Consider the following 17,942-nt stretch of genomic DNA (forward strand, 5'->3'; position numbering starts at 1 on the left):
CACTGCGGTGAGAGCAATTGCACTGCAAGCTACCAGACAGTGTTTGACTCTTCAGTTAGAAAAGCTGAAGGGACAAAGAGGATCAGCAAGTGAAAGGAGTTTTGTATTTTGCTTTTAGTGATCTCAAAATGAGAAGCCATGAGCAGACACCCTAAGCCTTCTACCTCTGTCTGCAGCAGCCACTGGGACAATGGGGACCACTTACCAAGATGGTTTTGGTTAGTGAGTTGGCCCAGGTGATACTTCAGTTTCCAGATTCTTAGTCAGAAGTTTGAAAACATGTTGGAAACTTGTTTATAAAACATCCCAAGAAATAGAAATGCAGCAGTAAGGGCTGTGGGGTGTGTGCTGCTGAAGTTGCAGCACTGTGGAGCACTCCTCCAAATGGTTGAGAGCTCCTCAGTGCTGGTTCAGTGTGGTAGGCAGTTCAGCTTCAGCTTTTAAGGCTTCCTAAGACCCCAAGATCTATCTGAAACTCTTTCCACTTTTTCCTCATTGCCCTTCCCCCTTACTGGTTAGACACAGGTTGTCATCAACCTTCCTTATGTACTGCATGGTTTGAAACCCTCCAGCCTGCAGGTTTCCTTGGAATAATGTGAATTCCCTGCAAACCTTGAATGGCCAAGATGAGTTATGAGTCTTTGAAGAAAATAATGCCAACAAAGCATTTCAGTTGTTCCATCTATGAACTACAAAAGGAGCTAGGACTGAAATAAGAGGTTGTGCATGTCATGTATTCAGATGTGCTGTGGTGAACAATCAAGTTCAACCAGCTTGGCTGAAGCAACTATCCTGGTGTTCTGCTGCCTTCTGGCCATTAACAGAAATTTTACTTCTTGGGCTTTGAAATGCAGGAATGCATTTTAAAGAACAGTAAGCCCCCCCATAGCTCCTGTTGAAAGGAGTAAACTTTGCATCAAGTGCCAGTTATGGAGGGGTTGTGCCTTCAGTTGGCAGTTCAGCTTCTTGCCTGGAAACATCCTTTTTGTGCTGACCCACAGGATGCTGCATGAGTAAACTGTGTCCCTGTGCCTACCCAAACCCCGGTGCTGTGACGGTTGTAACGTCACGTCAGTTATTAGTGTGATGCTAAGGCAGAGGATGCTGTTGCTCTGCTTTGCAAACCTCACATGGATCATGCTTCTCCCCTCCTTTCTCAGCCCCTGCCCCCTCTCCCTTGTTTCTCTTGCTTCATGTGTTTCAGATTCCTCATCCGGTTGCTGTTGCCAGCCCAGCAGGGGGGGGGCTGCGAAGCTGCTGGAGGCCAAATGCTCTGTGGAACAGCAGCATTTTGCCAGCGAAAGCGGTCGATAATCCAGGATTCTACTAGTGACCTAAAGTTAAATTTAAAAGCTGCTTTGAGACCTGCAGTCCACAACGTGGGGTTTAGGAAGATTAGTTTTGACATCAGCCAGTGTCGTGGAGAAAATACTTTTGCAGCAGGAGTTAAGAAATGCTTTTAATTCAGCCTTGATTGACGGAGAGACAAACTGTGTTCGGAGCGCAGCAGAGCAAGGGGCTGAGAAATATTTTCTTGAAAGCCCATCTCATTATGAATCTGGGCCATTAGAGCCCCTTCTCATTAACAGAGGCACTGGAGCTCCAGAGAGAGCCCCAGCTTCAGTGGATGCTTGCACTTCAGAGAAAGAGAGCAGCTTGCAAAATACCAAATGGTGACAGAAAGCCTCTGCAGACCTTAGGGTGGCATAAAGTATTGCTGCCTCACCTGAGAAGCCAGTGGCACAAATCAAAGTCAGACAATCTGCTGTGTGTCTAGGCTGGTGGAATTCAAGAGCGGAATTTGCCCTGTTGTGCCTGGCAGAGGCTGAGCAGGCACAGCTCACTCAGGCCACTGTGAACTGCGCAAGGGAAAGCTGAATTGGTTTACTGCGATGAGATGGGACTGAGGAGATTCATATTCAGCTTCCTGCTCTCTCAATTCTAAATGAATCATTTAGAACTTGTAGCAGAGCTTGTTCCAGAAAATCCTGGTGGCTTCTGGGATCTCTGGGCAGGAAGTGTAGTCTTTGAGGACCTCTGTTAGTCCATTTATAAAACCAGGACTGTGGCGATGCTCCTAACACTTGGGAGTTTTCAGTGGCGTTTGAAACTTTTCCATGTCAGCTTAGCTCTGGGTGTAGCAGAGCATTCCATTTGCCAGTAAAGCCTTCATCTGAAACTTCCCAACTCCTCATATGTTCAAAGAGTGGTGATTTTTGTTCCATGTCTAGCCACCTGCTGTCTTCTCCTGTGGTAAAGTACATTGGTAACTATGGGAACAAAAACTTAAGAACAGACACCCACATGTGTTGAAGTTGATTTATAGAAGGTCTTGAAGTGATGCCATGAATTGTGAGACACAGAACTATCTGGCGTGGAGTTTGATGGCTTTCAATAAGAGCTAAGTGTTGTACTTTCAGAAATGATGTAGCCTGTCCTTGGCCTCCTGCATGTTCCATTCTTGCTGTGTCTGACCCGCAGCAGAACCTCACTCTCCCAGGTGCTGTGTCTTGTCCCCAGTAGCAGTAAGATACCTCCCTTGGGCTGGGCAATAAGATCTGCTGTATCTAGCAGAAAATGGAACTTGGAATGTGATAATATGTGACAGCAGTACCTCTGGAGCCTGAGGATGAAGGATGAGGGAATATATACTTAAACTACAATGTATCCTTACAGAGTGGAGCACTGCCGCAAGCCAAAGCCCTGGCTGCTGGCTGAAGCCTGGACGGCTGGTGCTGGTGCTCCAGAAGTGCTTGGTTCCTTCCCAAGCTGGCCAGCCAGGATGAAGCCAGTGCTGCTGTGGCTCTGTAGTACAGATCTGTGGTAGTTTCTGTCCTGGATGGATTTGGGATCTCTCTAGTTGCCAATGAGTCACAGCCATGTGAGGAAGCTGCATCCCAATGAGTGTTCAGGACACTAGTAAAAGTTGCTGCATTTTACAGATGGGTGAGGAGCAGAACATCAGAGAGCTGTGCTCAGCCTCGGCTGAAGGGAAGCAAGATCAGGGTGTTGTCCCATAACAGCTTAGCTGTTTATGTCCAAGTGTTAGCTGTCCAGCACCATGACGTTGGGCTTGCTCTGCATAGTTGGGCAAGTAGGAATTGGGGGAATTCCTGTCCCTTTTTAGTCCCTCCTTAGGACCTGAATCTCTGTGATAGCAGCACACCAAGTCACTGCTGCTCTGCTTAGCAGAAGCACATAGCTGAGACTGGAGAATGAAGGAATTAGGGCATGCTATGCTCTGTGTAATGTGGAACTGACAATGGCTTGGATTTGTTCTGTGCTGGCACTGTACTTTCCAAACTTGAGTGGCAGTGACCTTTCCCTGTCACATACACTTCTGGGTGTGATTCAGGGTCCATGTAAGCCAGATAAAAACTCATTGCTGATTTCAGGAGCCAGTAGTTTGGCTTTTCATACAGAAGTCTCCTGTGTTTTAGACTGTGTCACTTGGAGTGAGAGTATCTCTTAGCTCTAAAATGCTTTGGTCTCTGAGAGCACAATCTGTGTTTTCTTGACTTCAAAAAAAGTGCCTGCATTGTGAATGCCTTCAAATGTGTCTGATGCTTCTTCTGTGACTGTTAGAACTGCTTAGCAAAAAGCTCCCAGAGAAATAAACAGTTTTCTTTTATGACATAGGGATGAAGCAGCAATGAAATACTGATGCTGAACCTTTTGGAGGCTGAACAAAGGAAAAAGTAAATCCTGGAATATCACCAAGCTGGGATCCATTTGGGTGGCTGATCAATGAATGAGTTGATCAGTCTCAGCATTAACTTTTCATTAGCTCTGTCTCTTGATAGAATTGTGAAGCATTGATGCTGGTGGATGGGAGCTTTGTCTCCAGGCAGAGCACTGAGCCTTGCCTGTAGGGCAAAAGCTTCCTGTCACTGTATTCCCCCAAGATGTCTTAGAGACATTTTCACAGCGCTTGCTTTGCTTCTCCCTGAGGATGCAAGACAGTGATTTGTTGCTAACCTGTACTTGCCTCCAGGGAATAGAGACAGTGGCACAGAAATGCTGGTTACTTTTGGGATGAACCTGCACCACTCTTATCAAATGCATGGCTGGATGTAGTTGTCACTGCTAGGGGAAGGGACTTGTTCACTCTGAGCCCAACAAACCTGATTTATTTCAGGATAGACAGAAAGGGAATCTGGAAAGTCATTTTGTAAACAGACTTTCTCCAGGGCCATGGTCTAGGTGTGAGGCTGAGAGATCCCTTTCATTGTTTCTGATTTCTTCTTTCTGAAGTTCCAGGACAACAGATAAGTAGTTTTACATAGGTAGAATTCAGTACAGAGGAGGAAATGTGTTCTTTGCCAAGAAAATAAATCAGACAGAACTCCAAAGAGAGCAGCTTGCCTATTTTTATCAGTAACCATAGACTTGCTTTCTCAGCTTAAGTATGGGAGGATCCCTTAACAGCCTGCAGATGCTGTATGGACACAGGGGAGGGGTTCAAGTGAAATACAACTTCCCCCCCCCCCCCAAACGATGTAGCACCCCATAGATGTTAGTTGCCTGCTGAATGAAATGCATCCCAGAGGAACTGAGTTATATTTTGTTCTTGTTTCCTAATCTCCACAAGTTTTTCCTTCAGGTTTTGCCTTTTTTTCCCCCCAAAGGAGTGGAGCAAAATGCCTCCACAGAGTGAGTGGGGAAACAAAGAGTTAATAAACAGTTATCCCAGGTGGCTGAGCACTGGAGTTGCAGTGAGATGCTGGTAACATTCATTGAGCTCCTGTGCTGGTTTCTACCTGTCAGCAGCTCCTGATACACTACTATACAGGGAATAAAAAATGAGCTTGCTCAGCCCAGAAGCAGCAAGCATCCTTTAGGAACCTTCTGATGCCACACTGAAGACCAACGTGCAGTGCTCTGCTTCTCATGGTATGAAAAGAGCCTCTTGAAAGCTCAGTGATGTACATATGGTCTTTGCTGCTTCCTCTGGTGTTTTGTTCACTTGATTCTCTCACTGGAATATGGATGATGCAAGCACCATTAAATGCCTCAGCCCAGAAAAAGGTAAGAGGAAATGTTATTTTCATCACCTTTTAGAGGGAAATGAGTTTGGCTGTGGGGAGAAGTGTAGTTTACAGAGCTTTTCTGGACACTTGTTTTCTGTTATTCAAACTTAAATGCTTAAAACAATTATGTGGCAGTTCCTTAGGCAGCCTTTGCTGTACCATGCCTTTGCCTCCTGTTACCACCAAACCTTTAATTATACATGTATCTCTAATGGCTGCTTCTTGCTGCATGGAGAGTGCAAAGGAGGAGTGCACCAGGTATATTTGTGTCCCTTTGCTGCTCACTTAAGTAGCTGGCTGTCACCATGAAGAAAGGCTTGCTATTTTTAACCAGAGACCTTCTGCTACCCACATTAGAAGAGAGAAAAGAGACTCCAGCACTGTTGTGAGTCAGCTGCATTGTTTGAATTTTTTAATTATGTGATTTTCTTTTAATTAGATGTAGTGGGGGGGGTTATACCCAGCAAAGGAGGAGTGCACAGAATCTGTTGGGGTTGAACTTGTCCCTGGCGGAGTTATCCCAGGGACGAATCCAATCCTCTTTGAACTGCCTCAAGCTGTGAAAACTATGCTGCAGTTTCCTGCAGTTGGAACTTGGAGGTCATACCTCCTGTACAGAAGGTTTCATAAGAAATCCTGTGAATTCAAGACCAACTCTCAAAAGCCCAGATTTGATTTTATGTTCTCATGTATTTATTTGGCAAGAGCCCAGAGGGAGGACTCCTTTGCCACCCTCCCTTCCCAGGGACTGACTCGCTCCAGGGCTGGGCTCTGCGCAGTCTGCGCTGGGTGCCTGTGAGGCATGTGGCTTTACAACAGTTATGCAACAAGTCAAGAAGTGTGACTTGTGTGTGCTCAGGAGAGCTGCTCTCTCTGCACTGGAGCCTCTTCTGACACCTTCATTTTGTTGGGAAGGCAGAGCAGCAGCTCTGATTCCTGTGCTTTCAGGATTCCTAGTCCTGTGTTCATGAGTATCCTGCCAGAGCTGTTGAAGCTCATTAAAGTTCATTTTTCTGTTGTGACACTGGCTAAACAAAAATAATAAAGATAAAATCCTATCTGGATGAAAACTTTGCTGTAGTGTTTGGACCTATCTTAGTGTTTAGGTGTTGGAACCAAACCTGCTGTCTGTTAGCTCAGGCTTTGACTCCTCTGGGTCTTTCTTATTAGGACACTAAAAATAAGCTAAAGCAATGTGAGAAAAGGTGATGCAGACAGGTAGGGCTGTACCTGAGCAGTCACTTAGCACTGCAGCAAGTGCTGCTCCAGCAACTGAAGGAAGGTGGGAATGTGAAAACTAAAGCAGTTTGACTTGGAAGAGTCTCATTATAGAGCTGCAGTGTCATTTCAAAGAGAGAATGTCCACAGAGCATCATGTAGAAAAATCTGTTGGAAATGGGAAAAGTTATGGGCATTTTGGTGGTGATGATATTTTGGAATACAAATAATCTTAAATCCAAGCATACTTCCTAGTCTGTGACAGGTTTAGTGGCTGTGAGAACCAGGCAAATACTTCAGGTGACTGCTGAAAGAATCTCAGTCTGCATCAGAACAGGGAAACTTTAAGCAGTATTTTCCTTTTGAGAGCTGTTAAGAATGAAGCAGAGATGATGAGCTGCATGCAGGCATTCTCAATAGTTATTTAAATAGCAGAGAGTTTGAGGCACATTTGAAAACTTGGCATAAGGCTTTATTTACCTGTGCCATGGTGCTGGCACGGAGTCCAGAGACCGAGAAGCACGCAAGCTTTAATTCAATGAATTGCTGAAGAGAGGCAATGGTGAGAAGCTGTTCCCCATGTGCAAGAATTTGTCTTGTTCCAAGGAAAGAAGGAGGATTTCTCAAGTCTTCATAAGCTGTAAATCCCCAGGTTTTGGACTGAGTGGATGGAAATAGCACGGTTTGATTGAAACCTTTTCATTTAATATACTTTATTGATTGCTTTTTCTAACAGAAGTGTTTCAGAAATAGGACCCCAAATGCTTTGGTTCTGAGCCTGTCATGTTGGGAGAGCCTGGGGATTCCTCATCTAATAAATCATTGTCCTCTGAAATCTGGTGTACCATTGTGAATTCATTTGTACTTCAAACAGATAAGGTCCTTGAAGGTGCGATGGAGCAGGACTTTTGTCATCCAAAGTCCTTTTGACTTCTTATGACTTCAGGTTCAGCTTCCAACTTCTGGAAACAGGTATGAGAGAGAGGGGCTCTTACCTGAGGATATCCCTGGAGAATCATGCATGGAGCAGTTACTCAGATTCACTCCTTGTTTGCAGTTAGAAAATACAAGGTCTGAAACTGAAGGATGCTCACCAGCTGTGCTGCTGCCAGCTGGTGTCGTTCTAAGCCAGCTAGTGGAAGCACCTTCAAAACAAAGGGGATAACTTCAAAGAGCAAATGTCCCATGAGCTGAAGCTACAGGCAGGGAGGGTTGGATGAAGTTTCCTTATAAAAGGTGGCCACCTTCTTGCTGTTTCCTGTAGCATTAAAAGGCAATGTGATTCTTCTCTCTCTTGAGTATAAAGCAGCAGTGATGCAACTGCAGCCAGTAGTTCCATAATGTATGAATGCTTCTGGAAGTCTTTGTGATGTGCTATTAAACCTCTCCTAGTGAGAGCTGGCTCTCCACACTTCAGCATTCTACTGACTTGCCACTCTCTTAGTTTTTAAGAGGTTCTGGCTGCTTAGAAGCTGCTGAGTCATAGGTGGTCATCTCAAAGCTCACTTGATATGCTGCTGAAAACCCAAAGCCAACAACACTCTTTGGGTTCAGGCTGATGCTCCTTGTGCTCTGGGGGGAGCTTGGAACACTAAGATTCTAGGAGATGGTTTTTTTTTCCATCCTTTTGCCAGAGCAGTTAGAAAACAGCTGGTGCTTGACTTACCTCCTTGCTCTGTGTGGTTGGCTATAGCCCTAGACTCAATATTTGGGATAAAAGCATCTATTTCTTTGTCAAATAACAACAATTATTGCTTACTCTACATTGTTTTCATTGTGGTGATTTGCCATGATTGCTTTACTTGGGCTGGAAGCTGTTGCAACCTCCCATGTGTGTGTTTGTGGTGAATTGGACTTTGATTACACAACATGTTCCATGGTCTCAGCTGGATTTGGAGCTGAGATCCAACTTCCCCAACCTGGAAAGCACAGGTATTCTGCTGTCTGGTTCCACACAATTGTAAGGATTTTCACCCTCTTAATGGAAAGCAGGATCAGATCCACCCTTCAGAGTGACAAGCTGGTAATTGAGTACGAACAAAGTGTGTCTGGAGTGCCTTTATTGAGACTGTAGTCGCCCAATTACTTGAACATCTCTCTAGTGCTTCCTGTCATTCATTTCCCTGTACTTCATCCCAGTGCTGGTGAACAATACCTTCTGTGATGGCTCATGTCCTACTCTGTTAGTCTGCTTTACCTTTTGTGCTGAGGCTGAACATCATTCCAGGCACTTTCTGATTAGTGCTGAGTCCTTCTCAAAAGCCAACAGAGTTCTGCTTCTAGCATATATAAAAATACAGAATACAATCTGGTTGGGGAATAGGGAGGTTAAGAACCTTGGAGCTCCAGGGCCAAAATCTGCAGATCCAGATGGGACTGAACCAAAGGCTTTTGATTTGATGGAAGCTGTAGTGGAATTTCAGCCTCCAAACTTCACTTGATTTGAGAAGCAAGCTCCTTGTCTTGGGTCACGAGTAAGTGTGCAGAAACCTGAGGTCAAGAAACGTCCCCAGGATTTCAGACAGACCTTTAACAGGAGAAAAGGACTGTAAATATACAAATACTTCTTCCATGGGTAACATTTTGTTTTCTGGTGGCTCTGTAATTGCATGCCCTCAGCTCATTTCCTCAGTTTGGAAGGCCATTTGTCCTGGTGTGCAGATAGATATGACAGTTGTCTTCCACCAGTAAACAGATTAAAAGGATGATTGCTTGGCTTATTTATTCTCATTATTTTTAGGCAAAGTGCTGCTATCATTCCTGGAGCTGAAGTCAGTGTCTGTCTCTCTCACCCAATATATCTGTGTGACTTTGGAAAAAATCATTTAATACAGTCCAAGTTCAGATCCTTATCCTAAAATTGCTGAGAAAGAATTGCATTTATGAAGGTTGTGCTTAACTGCTGAAGGCTTCAAGTGAATATGTTGTGGGCTCACTCTGAACTTAGCTGAAGTGTTGGAGGCTGCCTGCATTACAGCATCCTGGGAAAGGCTCAGTGAAATTCTTTTCTGGTGCTGTTCCTGTTTGTGAGAAGGAGGAACAGCTTTTCTTTCATTGATTTACCAGGAGGTTCAGATGAGTTATAGTCTGATGTGGAGAATAAAAATGAGAGCAGAACTCAGCAGAAGCAGCTAAGCTCTCCAGCCACCTTTGCTCCACTTGCGTGAGTGCAGTGAAGTGAGAGGAGCAATGAGCATTGTGCATCTGTTATCCAAAAGAAGGATCAGTGAACTAATTAGGAGTGGGAAGCTTATTTTTGTCTTCAGAAAACACTCCAGGCCTGATTTCTTACTGGTTTGCACCTCATGCCCTCAGTTGAAAAAGGTTTCCAAAGCTCAGTTCTCCTCTCGTGTCTGCGTCCATGATTCTCCAGCCCACTGCTCGCAAGCAGAGATGCTGACACCGAGTGCCTCCATGCCTAGGAATAGAGAGCTGAATGCTGCAGGAATGCACCTTCTGCCTTCCTTATGCAATGCTACCTGCTTGTTACCAAAAAAGTAGGGTTTACAGTAACTGCCATGAGCCTAAGGCTGTTAAGCACTGGGCAGAAGCAAGCATGGCTCACTGCTGGGACTGCTGATTTGATGTTTCTCATTTAGCGAAGTCCTTAGGTAGCACACAAGGAATCGCTGCCAGGCTTTTGTCCCTCTGTGTGCTTCAGGCTTCTCAGTGGAGGCTGGAGCCTTCTAATGTCCTTGGGATGGGGAAGGAGGATGCCTGGTTGTTGTATTTCATAAGTAGTTGTCACAAGGATGGGAGGTGGATGCACTTCTTTTCTGAAGTTCCTGGGCACAGGACTTTCTGTCTCCCAGATTGTTAAATATAAACCATCTGCTTTGCCTCACTGCAGACAGACTTCTCATTTCCTGTCTGAATGATGCTGACGTCTTGTTTGCAGCAAAGGATGGACTGAACTAGTGGCTGTGGAGGAAGCTCTCACCTATCAGCTGCATCTTCCCAGAGGAACTCTTGTGACAGAGCAAGCACCTTGCAGTGTGTTCTGTGTGCATCTGCAGCTCTGTGCTGCCATGTAACCTGCTTGCATTGCCCAAAGACAGCACCATGACCTTTATCTCCATCATGGTATTAAGCTGAGTGGCTTAATCCCACTGTTTTCTCTCAACTCTCTGTACACCCTCAGGAAGCTGTCCCTTGGATGGCACAGGAGCCAAGGAGAGCATAAGGAAGACAAAGGCTTAGTTAATCCCAGTGATAGTGCAATTCCATCTTTCCATGTTTTATGGTACTGGTGTACAGATGAAGGAGTCTGGTACCACAGTCCCACTCTCTTTAGAGGAGGACTTAAGCTGTTAAAGGTAGAATGTATTAAAAGTCACCCCAAATATGGAGGCCAACTTGATTTTTAAATCCATTTGTGGTGATGCATTTCACTAGGAGATGTCTTTCAGTCTGTCTTGTTTTCCTGTGCCATTTTTGCCTCTGATTCTTGAGTTCTTGGAGGTGTTTTCATAGATGTTCAATCATCCTGATGGATTTCCTCCCTCCCAACCTGCCTTAATCTTCCTTTCAGTGTTTAGGACCCATGTCACTGAACAGATGGTAAAGTGCTGGAAGATCTTTAAATGTAAAGAGTTTAAGATCTTACTTCAATTAAGTGTGTAGGGTGGAAACAAGGTGACCTCAGAGCAACATTTGTAGTCTTAAGAACTAATATCTGTATGCTGACATTTTCCTATAACCAATCAAACTCCATCATTCCAGTTTCACAAGGGCAAGGAAGCTCCTATAGCTTTAGAATCCTTTTTTTCCTAAAGGTGTCTTGGAAATTGAATTTCCTTTGCCAAAACCAGCCCCAGAATTTTTAGTGGAGTTTGCTGTCAGGCTTTTCTTTCATGACTGTTATTACATATTTCAGTTATTCAAGGCAGAAACTGTGGAACTATCTCAAAGGTGCTGCATGGTTGAAGTGGAGAAGTCTTAATCTTTCTACAGTTTCATTGATAAAACCTGATAGAAATCTTAATATGTTTATTGAAGACACCACACAACCTGCTTCAAGGCTCCTGTTCTGGGTTTAACTCAGCTGGCAGCTGAGTCCTGGCAGCCCAATTACAAGAGGGAGGTTTCCTCCTCCTCTCTGGGTGGGCAAGGGGGAAAGGAGCTGGGGAAAAAGCTGAACTATCAGTTGAGATAAGGACAATTTACTGCTCTACTGCAATCCTCCTAGTGGGACCAGTCAGCTTAAAGCAGTACAGCTCCAAACACAAAGCCCTTATCTCACTTAATGAAAATAATTTCCTCTTTTATTTTTTCTCTTTACAGAGGAGCTCAGGAGAAGTAACCCTCGTGGAAAGAGGCAGAGTAATTGTTGTCATCACCTTAGTGCTGATGTTGCTAATGGCTCCCAATGCCACAAATATTCTTTCATGTGAATAAAGTTATTGAAGGGGTTTCAGGATCAGCTCATTTGAATAATGTGACTTTGCAAAGAGCTTGGGGAAGCCCTGGGAATACTCAGCTTTGTGGTTGCTCAGCCAAGACAGCTGCTTGGGGCTTTCTCAGGGCTTCCCCATTGTGAATTCCAGCCCTGAGAGGACAGGCAATGTTACAGCCAGTGCTGTTTCTCCCAGTGGAGTTAGTGGCCTTTCAGATTAAGGCATACTGAAGGTATCTCAGTCAAACTGAATAACTGGAGTATATTCTGAGCCAGCACAAAAGTCTTAAGCTTTGGTGCATGGTGGGTGAGGAACAGAAGCTAGGAGCAACCTGGTTTGCACTTAGCACCAGCAAGGCATGTGGCTTTAATCTTGAATGTGGATTAGAGTTGCTGTCCAGATGGTCAGCAGGCTGTAGTAGACTCTAGCTCTGGCTGTGTCCATGCCAAAGGTCAGCAGAGTGGTTGTGTTAGAATTAAGGGAGAGGCAGCTGTTGTGCAGTTGGGATAAGGCTGTGGCCCAGCCAGGGCTCTGGCCATTCTGAGCCTGCCAGTGGTTGGAGGTGCAGGAAACTTGGTTGCAACTCTCCATGTAGCTGAATTTTTGCCTTGGAAGTTACCCAAACCATCATTTCAATGAATCCTTAATGGAACTAATGCAGAAGGCTTTCATTCAAAACTCCTTTTATGACCTGTGGGTTGGCAAGGCCTTTGCTTTTTATTCTACAGCTGTGAGGAGCAAGATTTCCCTGGATGGGAAATGGGAAGTAGTGCTCCCTGTATCAGAGTTACTGAGTGTATCAGTGATGCTGCCCATGTCTTTCTAGGGATTTTAGAAGCAGCCTCTTCTGCTGGGGTTAGTTTGTTAATCTGCTAAACTGGGTCTGTAGTGTGTTCATGCAAGGACAGCTGTGAAGTTAGAAGGCTAATCCTTGTGGATTTCCAGGGCAATTACAGCATCAGGTCTGGAATATTAAATGTCTCTGGTGGGCAAGATATTAAACCTTGACAATTAGTTTTTTAAGTACTCCTGAAGTATGTTCTGTGACACCTTCAACTGGGAGCCAGCTGAAGTACAGAGAGGGTATCTGCTTCTTGCTGCACTGAGAGCCTGGTTTACCTTGGGTTGCATCCTTGTTTTGTTCTCTGCCTGACTCCTGATGTACGGAAGACAAAAGAAAAATCAGAGTGTGGCACTTCCCAGACTGAAATCTTTAGTTTTGTCTTTTTGACTTGGAGGGCTCCAGCTCTGTCTTTGTGCATCAAAGGATTTTGGACACACTTGCCTTTCCCCAGCAATATAAGGTGCAGGTTGGAAAGGGATCCATCCTTCCTGGTGGACTGCATTAATGACAAACCCGTTTGTCTCAGGAGGATCTCCATTTTGCTCCCCTTTCCCCCTCTTCCAAACCATATGTGTCTTGTGCTTCTCTGCTGCAGGCTGTTCTTTCTCTGTGTGCTGGAGCCTGGCTTTTCTGACATTCTTGAAGTGAGTTCCTTCTTTTGCCAGACTTTTGACATGCTGGCTGAGTTCTGCTTTTAGCTAAGCCACAGAGCAGCCTGCAGACTCAAACATTGTTGGTTCCCAGATCTTTTTGTGATGTGAAAAGCCTTTGTTACACCCAGAGAATGATAAGTTTCTAAAGTGGCATGGAGAGAAGCCTTTAATCTGCATGTTGTGTCAGGTGAGGAAGATTTTTCTGAGGATGTCAAGTGAGGCAAGAATAGAAACCCTTTTCAATAGGCTTAGATCCTAAGCACTCAGCTCAGGATGCTTAAGAGTTGGGAGAGGGCTTATGTCACTTTTAACCCTTTGTGATTTCCTCTTGCTCTCCCATTCTCTTACCTCCTAGCCAGCCTGGTCACTACATAAAGGAGCTTTTGGAAAACTTCTATTTTTTCCCTTTTTCTCACCCTTTGTTGCAGGCCTGGAGGATGGCTGATAGTGCCAGTGAAAAGGATTTAAATCAGCCTTCTCTGGGTGGGCTTTGGATTACAATTTGAACACTGAAGTAGTTCAAGTTAAATAGCTTCAATGAGTAGGTTCACTGAAATGTCTGCTTCTCCTGGTGCTGTAAATCACTGGCCTTTCCCTCTGCTTGAGTCAAAACAAATTCACATCCAAAGTCCTGCTTGTGTCAAATTCTGATTCTGAGCTGTGAAACTAATACCTCAGGCAGTGCTGCAGCAGGAGTTACCTTTCACTCCTGTTCTCCCTTCCCTTTGTCCCCAGGTTGCTAACACATGAATGGTTAATGCAGAATCTAGGGTGTCCTTGCAGAATTAAGCTCTGGATTTTAAGAGTGGTGCCTTTTCCTGCCTGGCACACAGGCTGGCAGCTGCTGAGATTTTTGTTGCATGTGCAGCCTGGAAGACTTCAAGAAGTCCTGATCAGTGCTGCAAGAGATAAAAGGGACAAAGGAGCTAAACTCAATACTTTGTTGCAGGAGTTTGCCTTAACTCTGTCTCCTTGTAATTGAGAACTTCAAAGCTCCGTTGTATCTCCTTCCCTGGGAGGTACAATGGCATTCTCACTGTGTAAAATGTTATTTCTATAGCATGGAAATTACCTCCAAAGCTCTTTACTGATTTGATTTCAGACATTCAGAGCAGCTGAATTTCTCAGTTTCATTCTGGCCCATGCTAGCTCTTGCTTCATCTGAAGACAGGGTTGAGGTCTTCATGGGTTCTTGCCTTCTGTGTAGCAGATTTGTTGTATGGATATAGATAGGCTTCTTAGCATGTCACAGAAGCTGCTTCTCTGATGATAATTAGTTTGCAGTCATCTCACTGAAGAACTCTTGGAAGATGCCTTAGGAGGAAGGAAAGCTGCTGAAGTGTTTGAATAGATAGCAGGATGTGCCGGGAGTGGCAGTAGCATTCCTGCCACCCTGCACCCTTAGTGCAGACCCAGTTTGGCTTTGCTTTGGAATTAATCTGCGGTTAAACTCTGAGCCCAGCCTACCAGCAGAACTCTGGGCATAGGTGGTGAAATAAACAACTTCTAATTGAGAGTGAATCATCTCTAGAATTAACTACTCTGAAGCTTTTTCAAACTGTGAAAGGAGGAGTAGGAAGCACTTAATGAATGTGTTTTTAAACGGGCAATTTGTGTTTAGCTCATCAAGCTCGAAGCTCCTTGTGCAGATCACAGATGGCAACAGCAATTGTGTCTTGTACTTAAAAAACTTAATGTAGATTAAGAGGTTGTGCTAAGAAATGATAGCCTTCTGCATGTGGAGTTTAATGGATGCATTTCAAATGGAATGAGGCAGTGACTTACAGCTTTTTGAGAATCAGTCCTTACCTGCTTTTCTCTCTGTCACTTTGCAAGCTCTGTCCCTGCTCCTGCTCTCTGTGCAAGCCTCTGGTCTGCAGTCTGGCTGCCTGGCTCCTGTCCTATGGCATTGTGTCAGTGTGCAAAGACGTTCCAAAATGGGTTGTGAGGTGGAGAGATGCTGCTAACAGGCAAAGAAAGCAGGATGGTTTAAAAACTCCTCCCTTTCCCCCCCCCTAGAGCTGTAACTGTCACCTAAATCCCTTGACAGGATAGGGCAGAAGCAGGGCTTTAGGATTAGTGCCTGGGATGGATTTAGGATTTGAGGCAAACATGTGTTGCAGTGTTTGCATGGTGTGGAGTTTTTAGTGGCTGAAGGGAAATGTTCTTTCTTTGACTGGGGTGTCTGTTTAAATAGTGAGGAAAACCTCCTGAGAGAAGATGAAGATTGGTACAGTGCTATTTTGAAGAGATGTATGAGAAGAAAATGCAATTGTTCTTTTGTTTTAAGACCTGGAGAGAGGCTGAAGAGCTTAAGCGCCTGGATAGATCCACAGTGAAAGGCAAGGGTGGCTCAGGAGGGCAGAAAGGGGAATGGATTGTGCTGGTAACTTTGCACTCATTTACTGCAATGGATGTTGCTGGTTGGTTTTGAAGAGCAAGTAGAGTCCTCAGCAAGAGTGGGACTTGAACAGCTACTAGTAACCAATATCTAAAGGGGTTCCTGTATGTAGGAATTGCTCTTGGAAGGAGGAAGCAGCAACTGGTGTCATGTCTTGGTGGATGCTTAGCAGCTGGTAAAGGAAAATCATCAAGTGGCCTTTCTGTCCAGAAATGGATTCATCTGCTTGCCTTCTTGCCTTGTGGCCCTGCCTGTGTCCATCATGTGTCTTCTCTCCAATATTGAGCTGAACCCCACTCAGCCCTCAAAACCAGATTTTGTTGGGATCTCAATCCTCTATTTCTGAACAAGGGCTTAAATCCACCAGGAAGCTGCTCTGCAACAACCCACAAAATACCCCTGGATTTTGGAAGTCGCTGATTGATTACCTTGGGTTTTCCTGGTTGTGTTTTAAGGCTATTGCATTGAAAATGTGTCCTGCAGAATGCTGATGTCTGCTAAAGCCATCAGTGCTCGTGCTGAGTTCTGAAGCTGCCCTTTCTCTCAGATATGGATGCCTCCAAATCTCCCTTGCTTCATAACAAGTTCTCCGTGGCCCGTCTGGCCGAAGAGTTTTTCTGGGTTGGTGGCAGCATTGTAGCTTCTCCAAGATGGAAAATCGGCCACTTTGGTAAGCTGCAGGCTGAACACCTGCCCCTGAGCCGAGCAAGGTGCTGTCATCCTGAAAGCTTTCATCTTTAAATCTTCTTCAGTGACACCTTTGTCTAGTCAGGAGAGTTGGGGAGCAAGGAGTTGAGATGCAGCCCTTGTCCGATGTGATTTCATGTGGTTGTTAGTTCAATTCTCCTGATCTTCAGGAGCTTCTCAGTTCTCATTTCATGACTGATTTCCTTACTTTCTGGAGTAGCAAGTGCAAAGTTGTGTGGTGTGAGGTGTGCAGAGCTTTGGGAAGTTTTTGTTGCACACAGGGTTTCTCTCCTGCTGTGTAGCTGCAGGAAGGCAGGTTTGCTATCTGCCAGCATTTCTGCATCTCCTGACTCTGGTTTTTCATGCAGGATTTGGACTTCTCAGGCTTTGAGCTGAGCATTTGGAAGTGGTGGGTCACAGGTGTTTGTCTGCACCCTGATACACAAGGGCAAAACTCTTCAGCTTCACTAGCTGCCAGAGCAGGCTCCCTTTTTGCTTCAATAGCAATCTTTCTTCTAAATAGCTAAGAAAGGCAGCAAGCCTGGCTGGAAATGGCTAGAGAAGAGAGGTGCTTCTTAGTCTAGTTAAATGCATGCTAAGAGCATTCTTCCTGAGCCACTTGTGAAGTAAGGAGATCTGCACTGGCCTTGGGCAGACCCTCCTGCTGCCATGGAAGGGCACACTTGTCCCACTCATCTATCAGCTTCAGCAATCAAAGACACCTTTTCTAACAAGTAAGGTGAAGATCTAGAGAGCTTAGAAACCACTGGGCACTTTTGCTTCTGCCCTTCCCTGGATCCAGCTGCCTGATGGAGTCTCAGCCAAGAGGTGGAGGGAGAGCTGATGGACCGACCTTGAATTAGGCACCCTAATTTCCCCAGGATTAAGGGCATCTCTCCTCCCATTAATATCTCATTAGGGGTTGTGACCTCTAAGGGTGGGTTCTGTCCTGCATTCTCTCTCCTATGCAGCAAACACTCCCCCAGCCTTTGCTAGAAGAGTTGCACAGAAGTATTCTTCGGCAAAGAGAGAGATTCTTTCAAAACACTTGAAGGGTTTGGTGGGTTTGGGGTTTGTTTATCTTTTCAATGAAGAGTCCTGAAATTTAGTGAGGCTTGAGTCAGAGCAAAGAAGAGGGAGAAAGGTCTAGCACTAGCACCAAGTTGGTTGGTGTAAGAGGTGAGAAGGACCTGCTCACCAGGCTGGGGGGATGCAAAATGAGGCAAAATGAAGATTAATGAAGTTGGATGTGGTCTGCTTGTTAATTGGATCCTGGAGTAATGATGTGGAGCAGTCTGTCCTACTGCATCTATGAGCACACAAAATAGCTTAGGTTAACCCTTTGGCATACCACTGACTGCAGGGAAACTTCTCCTCTTGTGGCCCTTAGAGGGGGTTAGTTCTGGGGGGTATTTTTGGTGGTGGTGGTTTGGCTTTTCTGTTATTGGTTTTGAGGGGGTTTAGGTTGGTTTGGATTTGTTTTGTTGTTGGGTTTTGGGTGGGTTTAGGTTGGTGTGGGGGGGTTGTTTTGATTTCTCTATTGAATTTGGTTAGGGTTTGTTTTCCCCTTATTCTGTTGGGGTTTTTCTGTGTGTCTGTGAATGGAAATCCACCCAGCAAGAACAGTCCAGCTTTTATGTAACAGAAAACTGAACCAGCCCCTCCCTCAGTGAGTTTGTATTGGAAGGTGAAGACTGCACTTCAAATATGTGA

The 17,942-nt window shown here is 45.0% G+C and overlaps 1 protein-coding gene across 7 annotated transcripts in view; it reads left to right on the forward strand.

Annotated features, from left to right (window-relative positions):
- The window catches only part of PLCH2 (phospholipase C eta 2), a 74,340-nt gene that overhangs the window by 17,997 nt on the left and 38,401 nt on the right, over positions 1–17,942 (forward strand). For 4 of the 7 annotated variants that reach the window (XM_054175953.1, XM_054175957.1, XM_054175959.1 and 1 more), the window contains exon 1: positions 15,921–16,212. The exons of 2 other annotated variants lie outside the window; for them this stretch is intronic. In XM_054175953.1, coding sequence (XP_054031928.1) covers positions 16,092–16,212 — 121 coding nt within the window. In that variant the 5' untranslated portion in view covers positions 15,921–16,091. Of the gene's footprint in view, positions 1–4,724; positions 5,029–15,920; positions 16,213–17,942 lie in introns of those variants that run through there. One more of the 7 variants, XM_054175955.1, reaches the window with a different exon arrangement.

Source organism: Dryobates pubescens, chromosome 33 (assembly GCF_014839835.1).
Source record: "Dryobates pubescens isolate bDryPub1 chromosome 33, bDryPub1.pri, whole genome shotgun sequence".
Classification (NCBI taxonomy): domain Eukaryota; kingdom Metazoa; phylum Chordata; class Aves; order Piciformes; family Picidae; genus Dryobates; species Dryobates pubescens.